Source organism: Limulus polyphemus, unplaced genomic scaffold (assembly GCF_000517525.1).
Source record: "Limulus polyphemus unplaced genomic scaffold, Limulus_polyphemus-2.1.2 Scaffold511, whole genome shotgun sequence".
NCBI lineage: Eukaryota > Metazoa > Arthropoda > Merostomata > Xiphosura > Limulidae > Limulus > Limulus polyphemus.
In genome coordinates this window covers 18551-32033 of record NW_013666121.1, presented here as the reverse complement: position 1 = coordinate 32033, position 13483 = coordinate 18551, and the positions used below count along the sequence as shown (strand labels likewise).

At 31.5% G+C, this 13483-nt stretch overlaps 1 protein-coding gene across 3 annotated transcripts in view; it reads right to left on the bottom strand.

Annotated features, from left to right (window-relative positions):
- LOC106458763 (diacylglycerol kinase theta-like) overlaps window positions 1–13483 on the bottom strand; it is an 85470-nt gene that overhangs the window by 56928 nt on the left and 15059 nt on the right. For all 3 annotated transcript variants that reach the window (XM_022385081.1, XM_013918312.2, XM_022385080.1), the window contains exons 3-5: window positions 7157–7259; window positions 5253–5341; window positions 1486–1617 (exon numbers count right to left, since the gene is read on the bottom strand). In XM_022385081.1, the coding sequence (XP_022240789.1) occupies window positions 1486–1617; window positions 5253–5341; window positions 7157–7259 (324 nt within the window). The remainder of the gene's footprint in view (window positions 1–1485; window positions 1618–5252; window positions 5342–7156; window positions 7260–13483) is intronic.

Below are 13483 nucleotides of genomic sequence, written 5' to 3'. Positions count from 1 at the left end.
ATTTAAGAGGTTTTAGGGATTACACAAAGGAAATTTGAGATTTTTGAGATGATGAAAAGTATTTTTAATTTTACATGAAAATTACTGTGCACATGGACTATTCAAAACAAATACTCAATATACTCATGGACAAAACTTTATTTTATTTTATTAAAAGTACTTCACTAAGAAATATGACTTTTTTGTATGTGAAAGACTTGTAATATTAACTGAAAGACTGCCAAATTTCGTGAAGATGTACCCAATATATAGAGTTATAAGTATTAAATTTATTTCAACTTTAAACGAGTACAGAAGGTCACATGACTCAGTCAAATCGACCGACCCCGTGTTGGAAGAGTTAAGAGGTTATATAGCTTATAAAAGATAGAAGAAGAAAATACTAATAGTTGCCCAACATGCTAAAAAATGTCTTTATTTCCTTAAAAAATTGTGGCTTAGTCCTGATAGCTTGGAGAAATTTCTGATATTAGTTCTATTAGCTTTAACAAACAGCATATTTAAGTGGACCATAAAATTGATTAAACCTGGTATTCAAAATACTGTATGAGAAATATTTTTAGTCAAAAATTAGTTTATTCTCTTTACATACTAAATCTTGTAATGTTGAATAAATTCTACTGTATCTAATAAGCTGTTTGAAGTAAACCTTGTACAGTAAATTATTAGGAATATTGCTTAGAAAATGAAAAGTTAGTGACTTAAAGTTTAATTGCGTGAGCCTTATTAAAAATAAATCTTAAAATTGAACCTTAAATAAATTGTAATACTGTACTTCATGCTTAGTAAGACAATCTGATACAACCCTATAGTATATGTAACACTACAGTTTATATGTACCCATAAAACTGAAGCAATTAATATCATCCTACATGCATTTCTAATGAGGTTGTCCATGCAACACAAAGGAACACAACAGCCTACATTCTTTTTTGTTTTTTTTAACTATCCGAAGTTACATTAAAAATATATTTATTGGATAACTCAAAAGCATGCATGATAAAGTACATTCTTTTATAACAAAAGTCATTCAAAACCTACTACAAAATACAAAATGTTACTATTCATACTTAGCTTACAGAAGTCTACTTAAGATTTACATCAGTGGTTACCAATTATTTTCCACACTGGGCTACTACAGATAATTATTGTAAAGCCAAGAACTGGGCCTGAACATGTTAGGGAATATATTATTTCCCAAATACAATTATGCTTACTTTTGAGTATCATAACTGTTTTATGAAACATGTGATCATAGTGCAGGCCACAAATCTGGCTTTCGAGGGTATGATGTAGCCTGTGAGCCTATCTACTGTGTGACACTAATCAATTTTATTGTACTGGTTTATTTTACCAGCCTTGATTTGTTGCTGTACATAGTCATCAAAAAGCCAAGCGTATGGATCTGTATGCAATGTCAATAAGAAAGATTAAATATCTTAACTGTTACAACTCTACATAAATGAAATATGATTATAATCTCACCGTTAGACCACACCACTCGCACCGAATACCAGACAGACATTCAGCTGACCAGCATGTTTTCTTACAGAAATGGCACTTGGAGTTGCCAGGTAAGTTGCCTTCCCTCCAGTGATGAAACTGGGTTACAGAAGGCTGCAAAAAATAAGCACACACACACACAAGAAAAATAGTGAATCATAGTTATACTTTAATATAAATACTAACTTTGTTTAAATATACCTCAACAAATATATGAAAGTATGTTAAAATAGCAGTCACATTTTTTAGTGGTCTACCTAAACAAGAAATATTAACAAATAAACTGATTGATGATGAAATCAACAGTTTATGGAACACATTAAAAGTTACATGATGATACTATTTCATGTATTTCTGACATCTTTTTTTTGTAACACTTCTTGAATCATGCATTAAAGTATTTTAATGTAAGTATTACTAATGTAAAAAATACCTATATATAAAAACAGTTCAGACATTAGTTGAATGACTTTGTTATTATCATGAAACGTAAAAAGTTATCATTTAGTAATGCAATATATTATCCACACATTACATGTTGTTGGTAAAACATGAGCTCTTAAAATAACAAGACAAGAACATAATATTAGATATTAACTGAAAATTTCTGCAACACAACTGGATAATGGAGAAGAAAACAAAGGTAGAAGTTATTTTTATAAATTAGCATTAAACATCCAATTTTTACATTTTAATAATTAAAATGAATTTCAAACAAATATTTACCTCTCAAACACCATAAGCTTTTCTTATTGAGTAGTTTTCGCTCTCTCAACAACCATGTGACCTTTGGTTCTCAATGTCCTTAATGCAATGCATTACATGCATCACCTTACCAAAATTCCTACACTCTCCCACTTTTCACATGATTTACTGTCTAAATGTTAGGGGAACTACATCAGCTCTAAGCCTGTTTTCTTCATTTGTAGTCATGATATCATAACATATTTTTCTAAGTTATAAGGAGGTGGATTGGAATGTATTTCAGAGATAAGTACCTGCTTGAAATTCACATTAATTCTAAAACTGTCAAATTAAAATAAGATAGGCTTACATCTGAAACACCACAAGCCAGAATACCCACAATGAAATGAAAAAGAGAACTGATTTGTGTTTTCACTAAAAATAATCAAATCACCAAATGTTGAGCTCTGGGACAGAAAAGCTATTATCCTTAGACCACAACAACACTGAGTGATGAATCAAAAACTAGAGCAATAAGCATTTGGACTGGACTTGTCTAAAAGAACTAAGTGGAGAGAACCAGCCCTATAAGAGTCTGAACCAAAACTGCAAAGTTCAGAAGAGAAAAGCATATTTTGGGCAAAGTACCTCTTCACCCTAGATACCTTTAATCAAAATATAAAGTGGCATCAAGCAATAAGGAAACACTTTGGTAGAATGTACATTTGTAAGTGTTGTCTTGGTTATGGCTAGACAGGTATACAGGATCAGAATACAAAACATTATCCTGTACAGTAGAGACTAGATGTACTACTGAGAATAAATTATACATCATTTAAAACTGAAGAGACCAGCAAAGTCATGAAACAGGCCAATCTGCAAGAAGAATCAGAAAGAGCCAAGTGGTCCTGAGAATGAGCTCATCAATTCAAAGAAAGTGCAATGGAGGTAGAATAGTGTCTAGTGTCAAAGGATCACAGAAGCCATGCGATAATAGATTAGAGCTGGATGAATTTACTGAATAATCAATATATCAATTACCTATGAACAGTAATTATATCCATTAGTGTCAATTAAAGTAATCAATTAATCAAAATTACAATTAAATCATTACTGTTTTTGATTATTTCAACAATCAATTAATCGATATTATGAGGAAATCAATTTTCTTGAAAATAATCAGCTAACCAAAAACAGGTTTTCCAATTTTTATTATTTTTTGCAATTATTCCAAACACCCAAATAATTGAAATATTGCTATTATGTTTGTTTTTTGTTAAGCACAAGGCTATGTAACTTGAAGAAGTTGTAGAATTTTTGCAATACTCCTACCGAGATGGGTTTTCCTATGGTCATGGGTGAAAGGCCATGTCATTACATTTGTAGACTTACTTTCAAAATTTTATTGAACTACTATCTTATGAATGTATGCCAATAAGTTTGGTATCAAATTGTACATTATAATTCAAATTTTAGTATTATACAATAGTTAATTTCTTAATTTAAGAGTAAATATTAAAACAAAGTCCTAAATATAAATTTTTTTGTGTCACATGGTATGTTGAATGCAGCATTGGTTCATATTAGATGTTTGTGATGTCCACATACAAAGTCTATAGTTTCTTATGAATTAGAAACTGAAACTACCAATACTGACAAGCTGGAACACAAAATAAGAACATCCCATCTTTTCTATTTGCTGAAATATCGCTATATCTAGTGAATGAAACACTGTGGCCCTGCCCACCTCTTTCCATTTTTCCTACTTCTGTCTATAAAGTGTGAATAACCAATTGAAAGCTCAGAATGTCCCCCACATGGTTCTCTGTATTTATGTGGGAAACCCTTTCTTTTCATGGTAAATTCCAAGCGGTAAGGTAAAACATTATTGAGCTAAAAAAATCATATTTTTTAGACCCAAATACAGTTTGATAAATTATAGTGAAATTCTGTGGTATTTATATGGTAATTTATGATTTGTTGTTATTTCAAAATGCGTACATAATAACCTAAAAAATTTTTTTTTATATTCTCCGTGTGTGAAATTTGATAAGGCTTAGCAACTTACGGCAAGCATCAAACAAGTACAAAGTTCGTAACTAGAAGAGTTAATTGGTCTCTATACTTCTTTATTTACTGTTCTATGTTTTTAGAAAATTTACTGAAATTTAAGATCTTAGTTGTAAATGTAATAATGTATATACATATATAATGTATTATAACCAAAATGTGACTATTTTACAAAATACTGGTCCACTAGAACACAGCCAAGATAGGTCACTTTGTAAAGACCAGTTTTATATTTTTGGATACGGTAATTCAACTTCTGTAATGTTAGTCAGACACTGCAGAAAGGTGTATAAAATAATAAATTTTTTATATATGTAAAATGTTATGAGATTTAAACTATTTAGACTAAACATTTGTGGTTTCATGTTATAATTTGTTGTAATTCTAGAATGAAAAAAGCATAATTTATATATCTATTTCTTATATTTTTTTTAAGGTGGTTATGTGGTCAGTCGAATCAACCAAACCCATACAGAGATACAATAGTGAAAATAACCTATAAATAATTAATTGAAAAATTTTAAACTTAATTTAAAAATCTGATACTTTGTGTATGAATGCTTTCTAATGTTTACTGATAATCTACAAAATTTCACGAAGATACATTTACATTATAACTGCTTTATGGTTACTTTCAGGAATATGGGCAGGGTGTAATCCACCTACCCATAATAGAAGGATTAACTGAAGTGTTAAAATTGACTTCAGAATTCAAAAACAGAGCATATGAAGGCACAAAGTTTAACACATGGCTGTCAACAAGAAACTCTAGCATGTGGTGAGAAAGTAGAGCTAATGTAATTCCACTGGCACTTGTGCAATAAGTCATGTGGAAGATGGGTGACTGGAGAATGGTTGGTAATATGACACATGTAATGCATTGCATAAGAACATTTGGAACCAAAAGCCATGTGGTAGTTGCAGAATGAACAATTCAACAAGAAAAGGCCTATAATACACCAGAAGTAAGTCTATCTGATTTGGTTTGTACTTACAAGATTTCTACTAGCTGGATAAGTGGCACATTCTTTACAGTTGGCTACACTGAAATCATGGCACTCCACATGAACACAGTATTCACAAACTAGAAAAATAAAATAACACATATATACATGTGTGTGTGTGTGTGTGTGTGTATATATATATATATATATATATATATATTTATATAATACACATACACTTGGCAATATCAGTAAAAGAGCATAATGTACACATACACCACACTCACCTTAACTTCTTCTCCACCCTTTACAAACATTACATCCACAGAGTGAACAGAATTTAAACATTTTTATTACTTTTCAAATACCTTGCAACACAGTAAAATGTGAAAAAACTTTCTTCAAATAACATGCTGTCACAGCAGTTTAATTACCTGTGATAAAATGCAAAACCTTTTTTTGTATGAAAAAAACCGGAAATAAGATTGTTTGACGCTGAATCTCTGAATCAAGTAGAGAAAATATGACAAAATTGGTAGGTAGGTGGAGATTGGCTAAATCTGGAAACCCTAGAAATTGGGTATTGAACAGCAGGGTCTTGATGTGAGGAGCAGTTTGTTTTCAATGTACTGAATGATCAATAACACTTTTCTCCTGGCCCAACCTTGTCCTGTGGTCAGAATTTGTTTCTAACCAACTATGGTATGTAACACCCTCCTCTATCTCAACTTTCTCCTATGAAGCATGTGTTTCCTTCACTTTTTATTGAGACAGAAGCATTCATCTTTATAAAGCTCATCCAAGCAGCAAGTTCAAGATGATCCAACTCAGCTTTATCTGAACACTTGAAAGAAAGCCACAGACCATTTCCTAGAGCTTTCATCATTTTGTCTACCTCTTTTACAGTTTATCTTCATTGTCATAGGTATACGTTCATGATCACATCTACATTAGCTACATATGTAACATTTAGAGCACCTTAAGATCATGCACTTACAAGTGAGCTTCAGACAGAAGTATGTTTCAGCTATGAACTAGCGAACTTTGTCCAAGCAGCAAGCAACTTGATTCATATGTTGTATAAGCAGGGAGCAGTAAAGAGTCTAAGTTTGGCAGTGTGGATTCTTATTAGAGGTTATATATAATGAATCACCTAAGACCACAGCATGGTTTTGTTGTAAATATATTCCTGACAGCAGCTTCAACAAAATATTTATATCTTCCTTATCTTAACATTGTTTTTGGAATCTGGAACATAACTGAATTCAGTATGAAGCCTATTCTGGTATAATTTCAGCAGGATTGGTTCCCTACTAGAATTAGGTGGTCAAGTCTGACCAAGCAAAGTTGCTATACTAGACTAAGAGATTCAAGCATTAAAAAACTTTACAATATATATATATATATATATATTACACCTTATCAGTAAGTTAACATTATTTTATAATATTAAAAAATTTAAATTTTCAAGAAAAAATGGAAAAATATTTCAAAACTAAGATTTCGTACCATTAAACACTTAAAGCAAATTCTTAATTAGATGTAATAACAAGTTAATATGAGACTAGCAGAAAATCAAAATTGAAGTAATTCCTCCAGCTTATCTTTACTATAGAAAACATTTTTCGAAGTTTAAATTGAATACAAATTTATAATTATTTCTTCAATTTCCTCTACCAGAAATTTGTGTTAAACATAGGCTAATTATTTTCCTCTTTGAAATATTTAAAAAGATTACTGAAAAAAAATGTTCTAGCTAGCAACAAAATGCATTACAACTAGTCCAGATAACACGTAAACCTTTACTTTTATTAGCCTTGAAATTTTTTCTCTAAATCACAACATAAGTACTGTAATTCTTACATGATGACCATGACTAAAGAGTTCATAAATTATTAAGGCAGCATCATGTTTCACAATGTGTGCATGATTATAATGTTTAACTTGTAACGTACCTTCACATCTTACAGCACAGTTGTCTTCTATCCTCTTTCTACACACATTGCAAAACCTTCTCTTTAGATGGCCAGGCTCTGTCCAGCAATGTGGAACAGGATTCTAAGAAACAAGTGAACAGCTTTATTAAAATTGTGCATAATATATAACAAAACTATCAGCTATTTGACCAAACAAATACACATTTTAAATGTAGACTGAATTAAAAGAAAATTTACATCACTTTATGAAAATGTCAACTTTCTGATACATTATTTTTTGGAAATATTTAGCAATTTTGTTTATCCCAAATTAGGATTTATTAATATTCAATAGGACATCACCACCATATATTGCTAGTAATAAATAATGTCAATGGTAGGCATCTATTTTGTACCAGTAACTTCTTTATTAATGATATTTGCTTTTCATAACCTTATAAAGAATATGCATAATTAAAATTTTTCTTGATACTGAATGCTTTTCAATTGCATCCACATGTAGTTGAGGTTAACAGGAAGCTTAACAATCACATAGCAATTTTAAATAACTGCTTAATCCCACAAAGCCCATTCAACCATGTTAAAGGAATAGTATATTACAGGTAGCTGACTTCCACAGAACTTCCATATTTCATAATTTGTGTCCAGCTCTGTATTCAACCAAATCACACAAAACAATGATTGAATCCATGATGGAGAATATACTCAGCTGTCTTCATGATCGTGTTCATGGCTTCATTGTGTTCTTCAAGTCTAGACCTCTGTATTTTGAGTCTAGCATGTAGGTTGTTGGTTGAACAAAATGAAAGCAAACAAATTTCCAGCAGCTAGAAAATGTTTTCATCAGACACTGTTCTTCAGCTGTTGATGAGGGTGTATGTTTCAAAGTGTCTTCATATTGATTCCTCATCTTGTGAAAGATAGAGATTACCTCAGAATTGGTTTGTCACCTTTGAGCTTTACAATAGCACGCAACTTGACTGTAACAGGCCCAGCACTTAACTCATTTGCAAGTAGTAATGTTGACTTTATGCTATGGAGGTACACATATATTTTTGAATTCTTTGTGAGGATCTTTTGATTTTTTGTCAAATGCCTTTTCATTCAACTGGCATTGTTATCCTAAGTTTGGTTATTGAAACTACAAGTTTCTTCTTGAAATGACACCCACTTGATGACTTGGGAATTATTGCAGTTTTAAGACACTTTAGTAAAACTCAGTATGACAGTCCAGAATTGTAAAGGAACTTCAGTTTGTTTGTTTGTAATTAAGCACAGAGCTATGGAATGAGCTATCTGTGCTCTGCCCACCACGGGTATCAAAACCCAGTTTCTAGTATTATAAGTCCGTAGACATACCACTGTGCCACCAGGGGGCCATTCTAAAGAAGATAAACAAACTTTAAAACATGTAACTGAATAATGAATAGATTCACACACAGACTATTAATTTTTAATTCTCAAACAATCACCTTTTTTTTTCTCTGTATTATTCAAATCAATTCTTATAATGGGAATGGAACCACCAACTTTATAGACTTTTCTTACCCACATTCCTTTTCTGAATACTCAATGACAATTCACACTTAACACACTCCTTTCCTTGAAATTTCTGAAGTATACAACAGATACAAATTTTTCCAACTTTACAATGATTTCAGTTGCACATGCACACACACACTAGGCCAATAGCAACTTCCAGAAACCCTAATGTAAAATCAAAGGATTATATCTAAATGAAAGCAAGAAAGCAAAAAACAGACATTTCTCTAAAGCACAGCATTTATTCAAATATAACTAGCCAGTAGCCTACACAGGCAATGAAAAAACATTTGACATTTTGACACTATTAGCTAATAATGCAGCAATAAAAAAGGAAATTCTAACATGTATGAAACTGCGAGAAAACATACATTACACAATAAATTATTTTTGTGTTTGTTGACAGAAGTATCCAATATTAATAATTTCAGTTCATCCCACTCAAGTAGTACGAGCTGTTAGGAAGGCATCCTTTACTTTTTTGATTTTCATGCTGGAGCTTAATCAATGTACAGTTCAATTTCCACATAGTTTTTGTTTTGTGGTATTTGTAGGTGGTCTGATTTGGTGGATTTCTGTCTGAAACTGGATTTGAAGAAAGTACAAAAGCTGAATTTGGAAATAATACTTTTGGGCTTGTGGCTGACGTTAGGAGTGTACAGATGTATAGAAGTAAAATGGGTTAATTCTGGAATATTTATTTAAGTTTGTAAACAATCAGCGATAAACTTGGTAAGGGAAGCACTTTTTCTGAAAGTAGAATATAAAAATTGTCAATTTGTCTAAGGTCTTGTGCTCATGTTTGATATTTGTGGGTGATAATCAAATTTGACCACTGGTGAATAGGATTTTTAAGTAAAAAATGCAGTTTCTGTCAGTTGGCTTGCAAAAAAACAAAACAATAGTGTGAAAAATGATTCTGCTTTCCTTTTAATTAGGATGTCAAATAATAAGAAATGTTTTTATATGTCAAATTTAATTATGAAGTTACTTCTTGAATGCTATATGTTCATTGAGAAAGTTACTGTATGGGTTTGAGCTACATGTCTGTGTCCTTATGACAAAGGTGTCAATGGCACACCACATCAGGAATTGGGGTTTTTCAATGCGTGGCACTGTCTTTTACATTTTCCAGGAATATATCAGTTAAGACTGAGAGAAAACAAGATCACAATGCAACACATTTTATTTGTCCATGAAAGTAATCTTACTGTAATATTACTTAACTTGCTTCATTTTTAGAATATCACAGTGTTATCACTGTAAATAGTTCACTAAATCTTGTAACTGGTCTCTAGTTGAATAAAAACTGAACTTTGAACAAACTGGTATGCTTGAAAAAACTTCTCTGTTATTATTGAATTGATGAATATTTTCATTTTGAAAACAGAATGTTTTATGAGTATACAAAAAAAATAATAGGTAAGAAAGAATGAAAACTTTACAGAAATACATTTTCTATTTTATTAGTGTTTGAAATATTCAATTTCCTTTAACTATTAGTTTTAACATTAATAAAGTCTCTTGTTTTCCAGAGAGAAAGAGAGAGAAAAAAAAAATTATATTAACTCTCTCAACACGGGCTCGGTCAATATGGCCGATCATGTGATGTCTTTGTAATCGTTTAAAGTCTTTATAGATTTAATACTTCTAACTTTTAATACAGTGTGTATACCTTCACAAAGTTCAGCAGTCTTTCAATGAATATTATTTCTTTCACATTCAAAAAAAATATTTTTCAGTGAAGTATTTTTAATAAAATAAAATATAGATTTGTCCATAAATATAATGAGTATTTGGTTTGAATAGTCTGCATGCAAAGTAATTTTCATGTTAAAATTAAAAATACTTTCCCTCATTTTGAAAAACTCAAATTTTCTTTGTGTAATCCCTAAAACCTCCTAAATGCATTTCAAACGTTTTTTTCAGTAAAACTTTATAGTTTATATGTTACTTTCTCTACCATACCTCAAAACGAAATCACCCAATTTGACAAACCTTGTAAAAAAACAAAAAAAACAACATAAAACTACATTCGTTTATCCCAAGTAGCTCTAAGTTCATAACAGTATACATCTATTTATAATTAAATTTTATTGTCCTCTGAACTGTGTCTAACTTCTATCCAAGTCATAAGTTATAAATCACTCGGAGAACATGCAGCTCACGTAATGCTAATGAATTACATTACTCACGAGTTACTACAAGCTGCTTGCATGTGTGCCTCATGAAACATTTTTATTATAATATTATTATTACTTATTTTAGTTACTTTTATACTTATAAATAAAAAATAAACATGAAAAACAAGAAATAAAATACTTAACCAATCTTCTTTTTTTTGCTGTCAATTGTCAAAGAGAGTTAACCCTAATTTTTATACTAATGATGGTAATGCATATAATAATTTGTATTTAATTAAATAATGCACCAAAGAATATAGACTAATAATATGCAAAATGTAGACAGTTTCCTTACCTCTAAAAATTTTTTCTGGCTTTTCAACTATGCATCAAGAGTCATTACAAATTCATCCAAGCTAGTCGTAAACTTTCTCATGAGAATAATGTTAGTACTTTGAGTGAATTTGACATTTAATTATTCAGAACATAATGTTATACGAAACATCATTTGATAGATGAAAACCTTGACTTTCCATTGGTTATAAATAATATATAATGAAATGTAAGAGAAAACTATCAACCAATTGTGAAAGAAAGGATGTGATGGGCGGGTGTGGCTGGAGCGGTCTGATTTTCTATTCAATAACTGTAACCAAACAAAATTGAATACTATAAAAATTATGATTTTATAGAGAGTAATACACATTTAATTTCATACTTTTTTTGAGAGGTAGTGGATAAAATAGGGATGATGGCATGCTAAAAGAAAATGTGCCATGTAGGTCACACTAGGGGAAATTCAGTATTTTTTTAAATAGTGCCTTGTAGAATTAAGAAAGTAAAACATATATACTATTAAAATATGGATTATTAATTAAGATTTTATGCTATTGTAATTGGTATAACAAAAACAAAAAGTAGTTTCATAAAATTTGAATGCAAGACACTAAAACCTTGTGTCATGCACAGTAAAGGATACCCTTGGTGATAGGGTTAAGTAGCCAACTTTCACTGTTTTATTACTATTGTTATTAGTGATAGATGACTCACAAATTTCTTGTACAGAATTTTGTATTTGTAATTCTTGTACAGAATTATTTTCTGTACTTGTATATTTAGTTCCAGTATAATAGTCAACTCTTTCTAGGTTTTTAAAATAACATGTTCCAACATAATTATAATTATAGACTGAACAAGTGTAAGACACCTATGAAATAGAGCTAATCTCACTGTAATTAGTTGACAATATTAAATGCTAAACATTAAATTCTTTTAACTCACTCTGCAAAAAGTGTACTTAATTACAAAAATCTGAATTAAGCTAATAATTAGGAATTTTCTTCACTCTTATCTTTGTCACCTGAAGAATATCAGTGAAACAAGACTATATGATGTAGAGATGCAGCAGTACATCACTAACAGTAAAATCTAAAGTAGAATACAGAGTTTTCAAGTGCTAATGGCAACGCCCCAAACTTAGAATGATGGGATCCTGTATGCCATACTCAATCTGAGGAAACAAAACTCATCTAGTCTGAAATTATGATCACTCATCCTCACTCCCCAACCATGTGGGCAAGGTAAATTACATCTTCGATGACGAGGAACCCACTTTGAGACTAATAATGGCTGGAGACGGCTTGAATGGGTAATGAAGAAAAACTTTAATATAAGTTTAACATAACAGCAAATGTACAACGTTTCGACAAGGTTTTATACCTGATGATGATGACAAAACCTTGTCGAAACGTTGTACATTTGCTGTTATGTTAAACTTATATTAAAGTTTTTCTTCATTACCCATTCAAGCCGTCTCCAGCCATTATAAATTACATCTGTCTCCCGAATTATGAGGAGGATGTGTAACAAACTGTGCTCAACCAAAAACCCAGGATGGGACCACTCTGCATTAGGAATTACAAGGAGGCAATGAATTCTCTTCCAATAACGTACTGAAACAATATAATGGAGGAATAACCTCTGTCCACCACACTAGTGCATGGAAACTGGGTGTGGTAAAGATTCCCAAGCTCCACTAGTAGAATCTGTCGAGGGGTTGGAGTAATTTGCATTGGGGAGTCATGAGGAACAATGCTCTGGAAACAATGCAATAGGTGAACCAAGCTTCCTAAATTTTTAAAAGCAAATTGACCCCCAATTTATTCAATCCAATTATCGGCATGGATGGGCAGGATCCCCTATGCTTTACTTATGATAGTCCATGAGTGGCAGTCCAGCATAATACAGTAATACCACCCGGTCTGCCTCTAAGTGGTCTTATGGAACACCTAATTTCTACAGAGCCTGTTGCAACCTGGATAAAGTATATTGTTTTAATGATTGCTAGTGCAGAATTGGTTTGATAAAAACACACCTGCTTGGACAACACTCGCCACAGAGTAGGATTCTGTGAAAAAGAGGTAAGGGACCCTGGAAAGTAAAAAGAGACAATATTAGTAATGAAGATACATCTCAATCTAGCAGATGTGGTTAAGATAAGGGGGTAGTCGAAAACCATTAGATCATGCAAATAATGTGAGATAAAAGTATTGGAGGTGGTCCACATAACAGCAAGCACAAAGTCCTCCAGCAGGCAATTCAATTGGGCTGCTAAGGACATGATGAATCTGATGAGATGTGACTCACAGAAGTCTCCTCACCTCTAAAGAGAGCCCAGAAT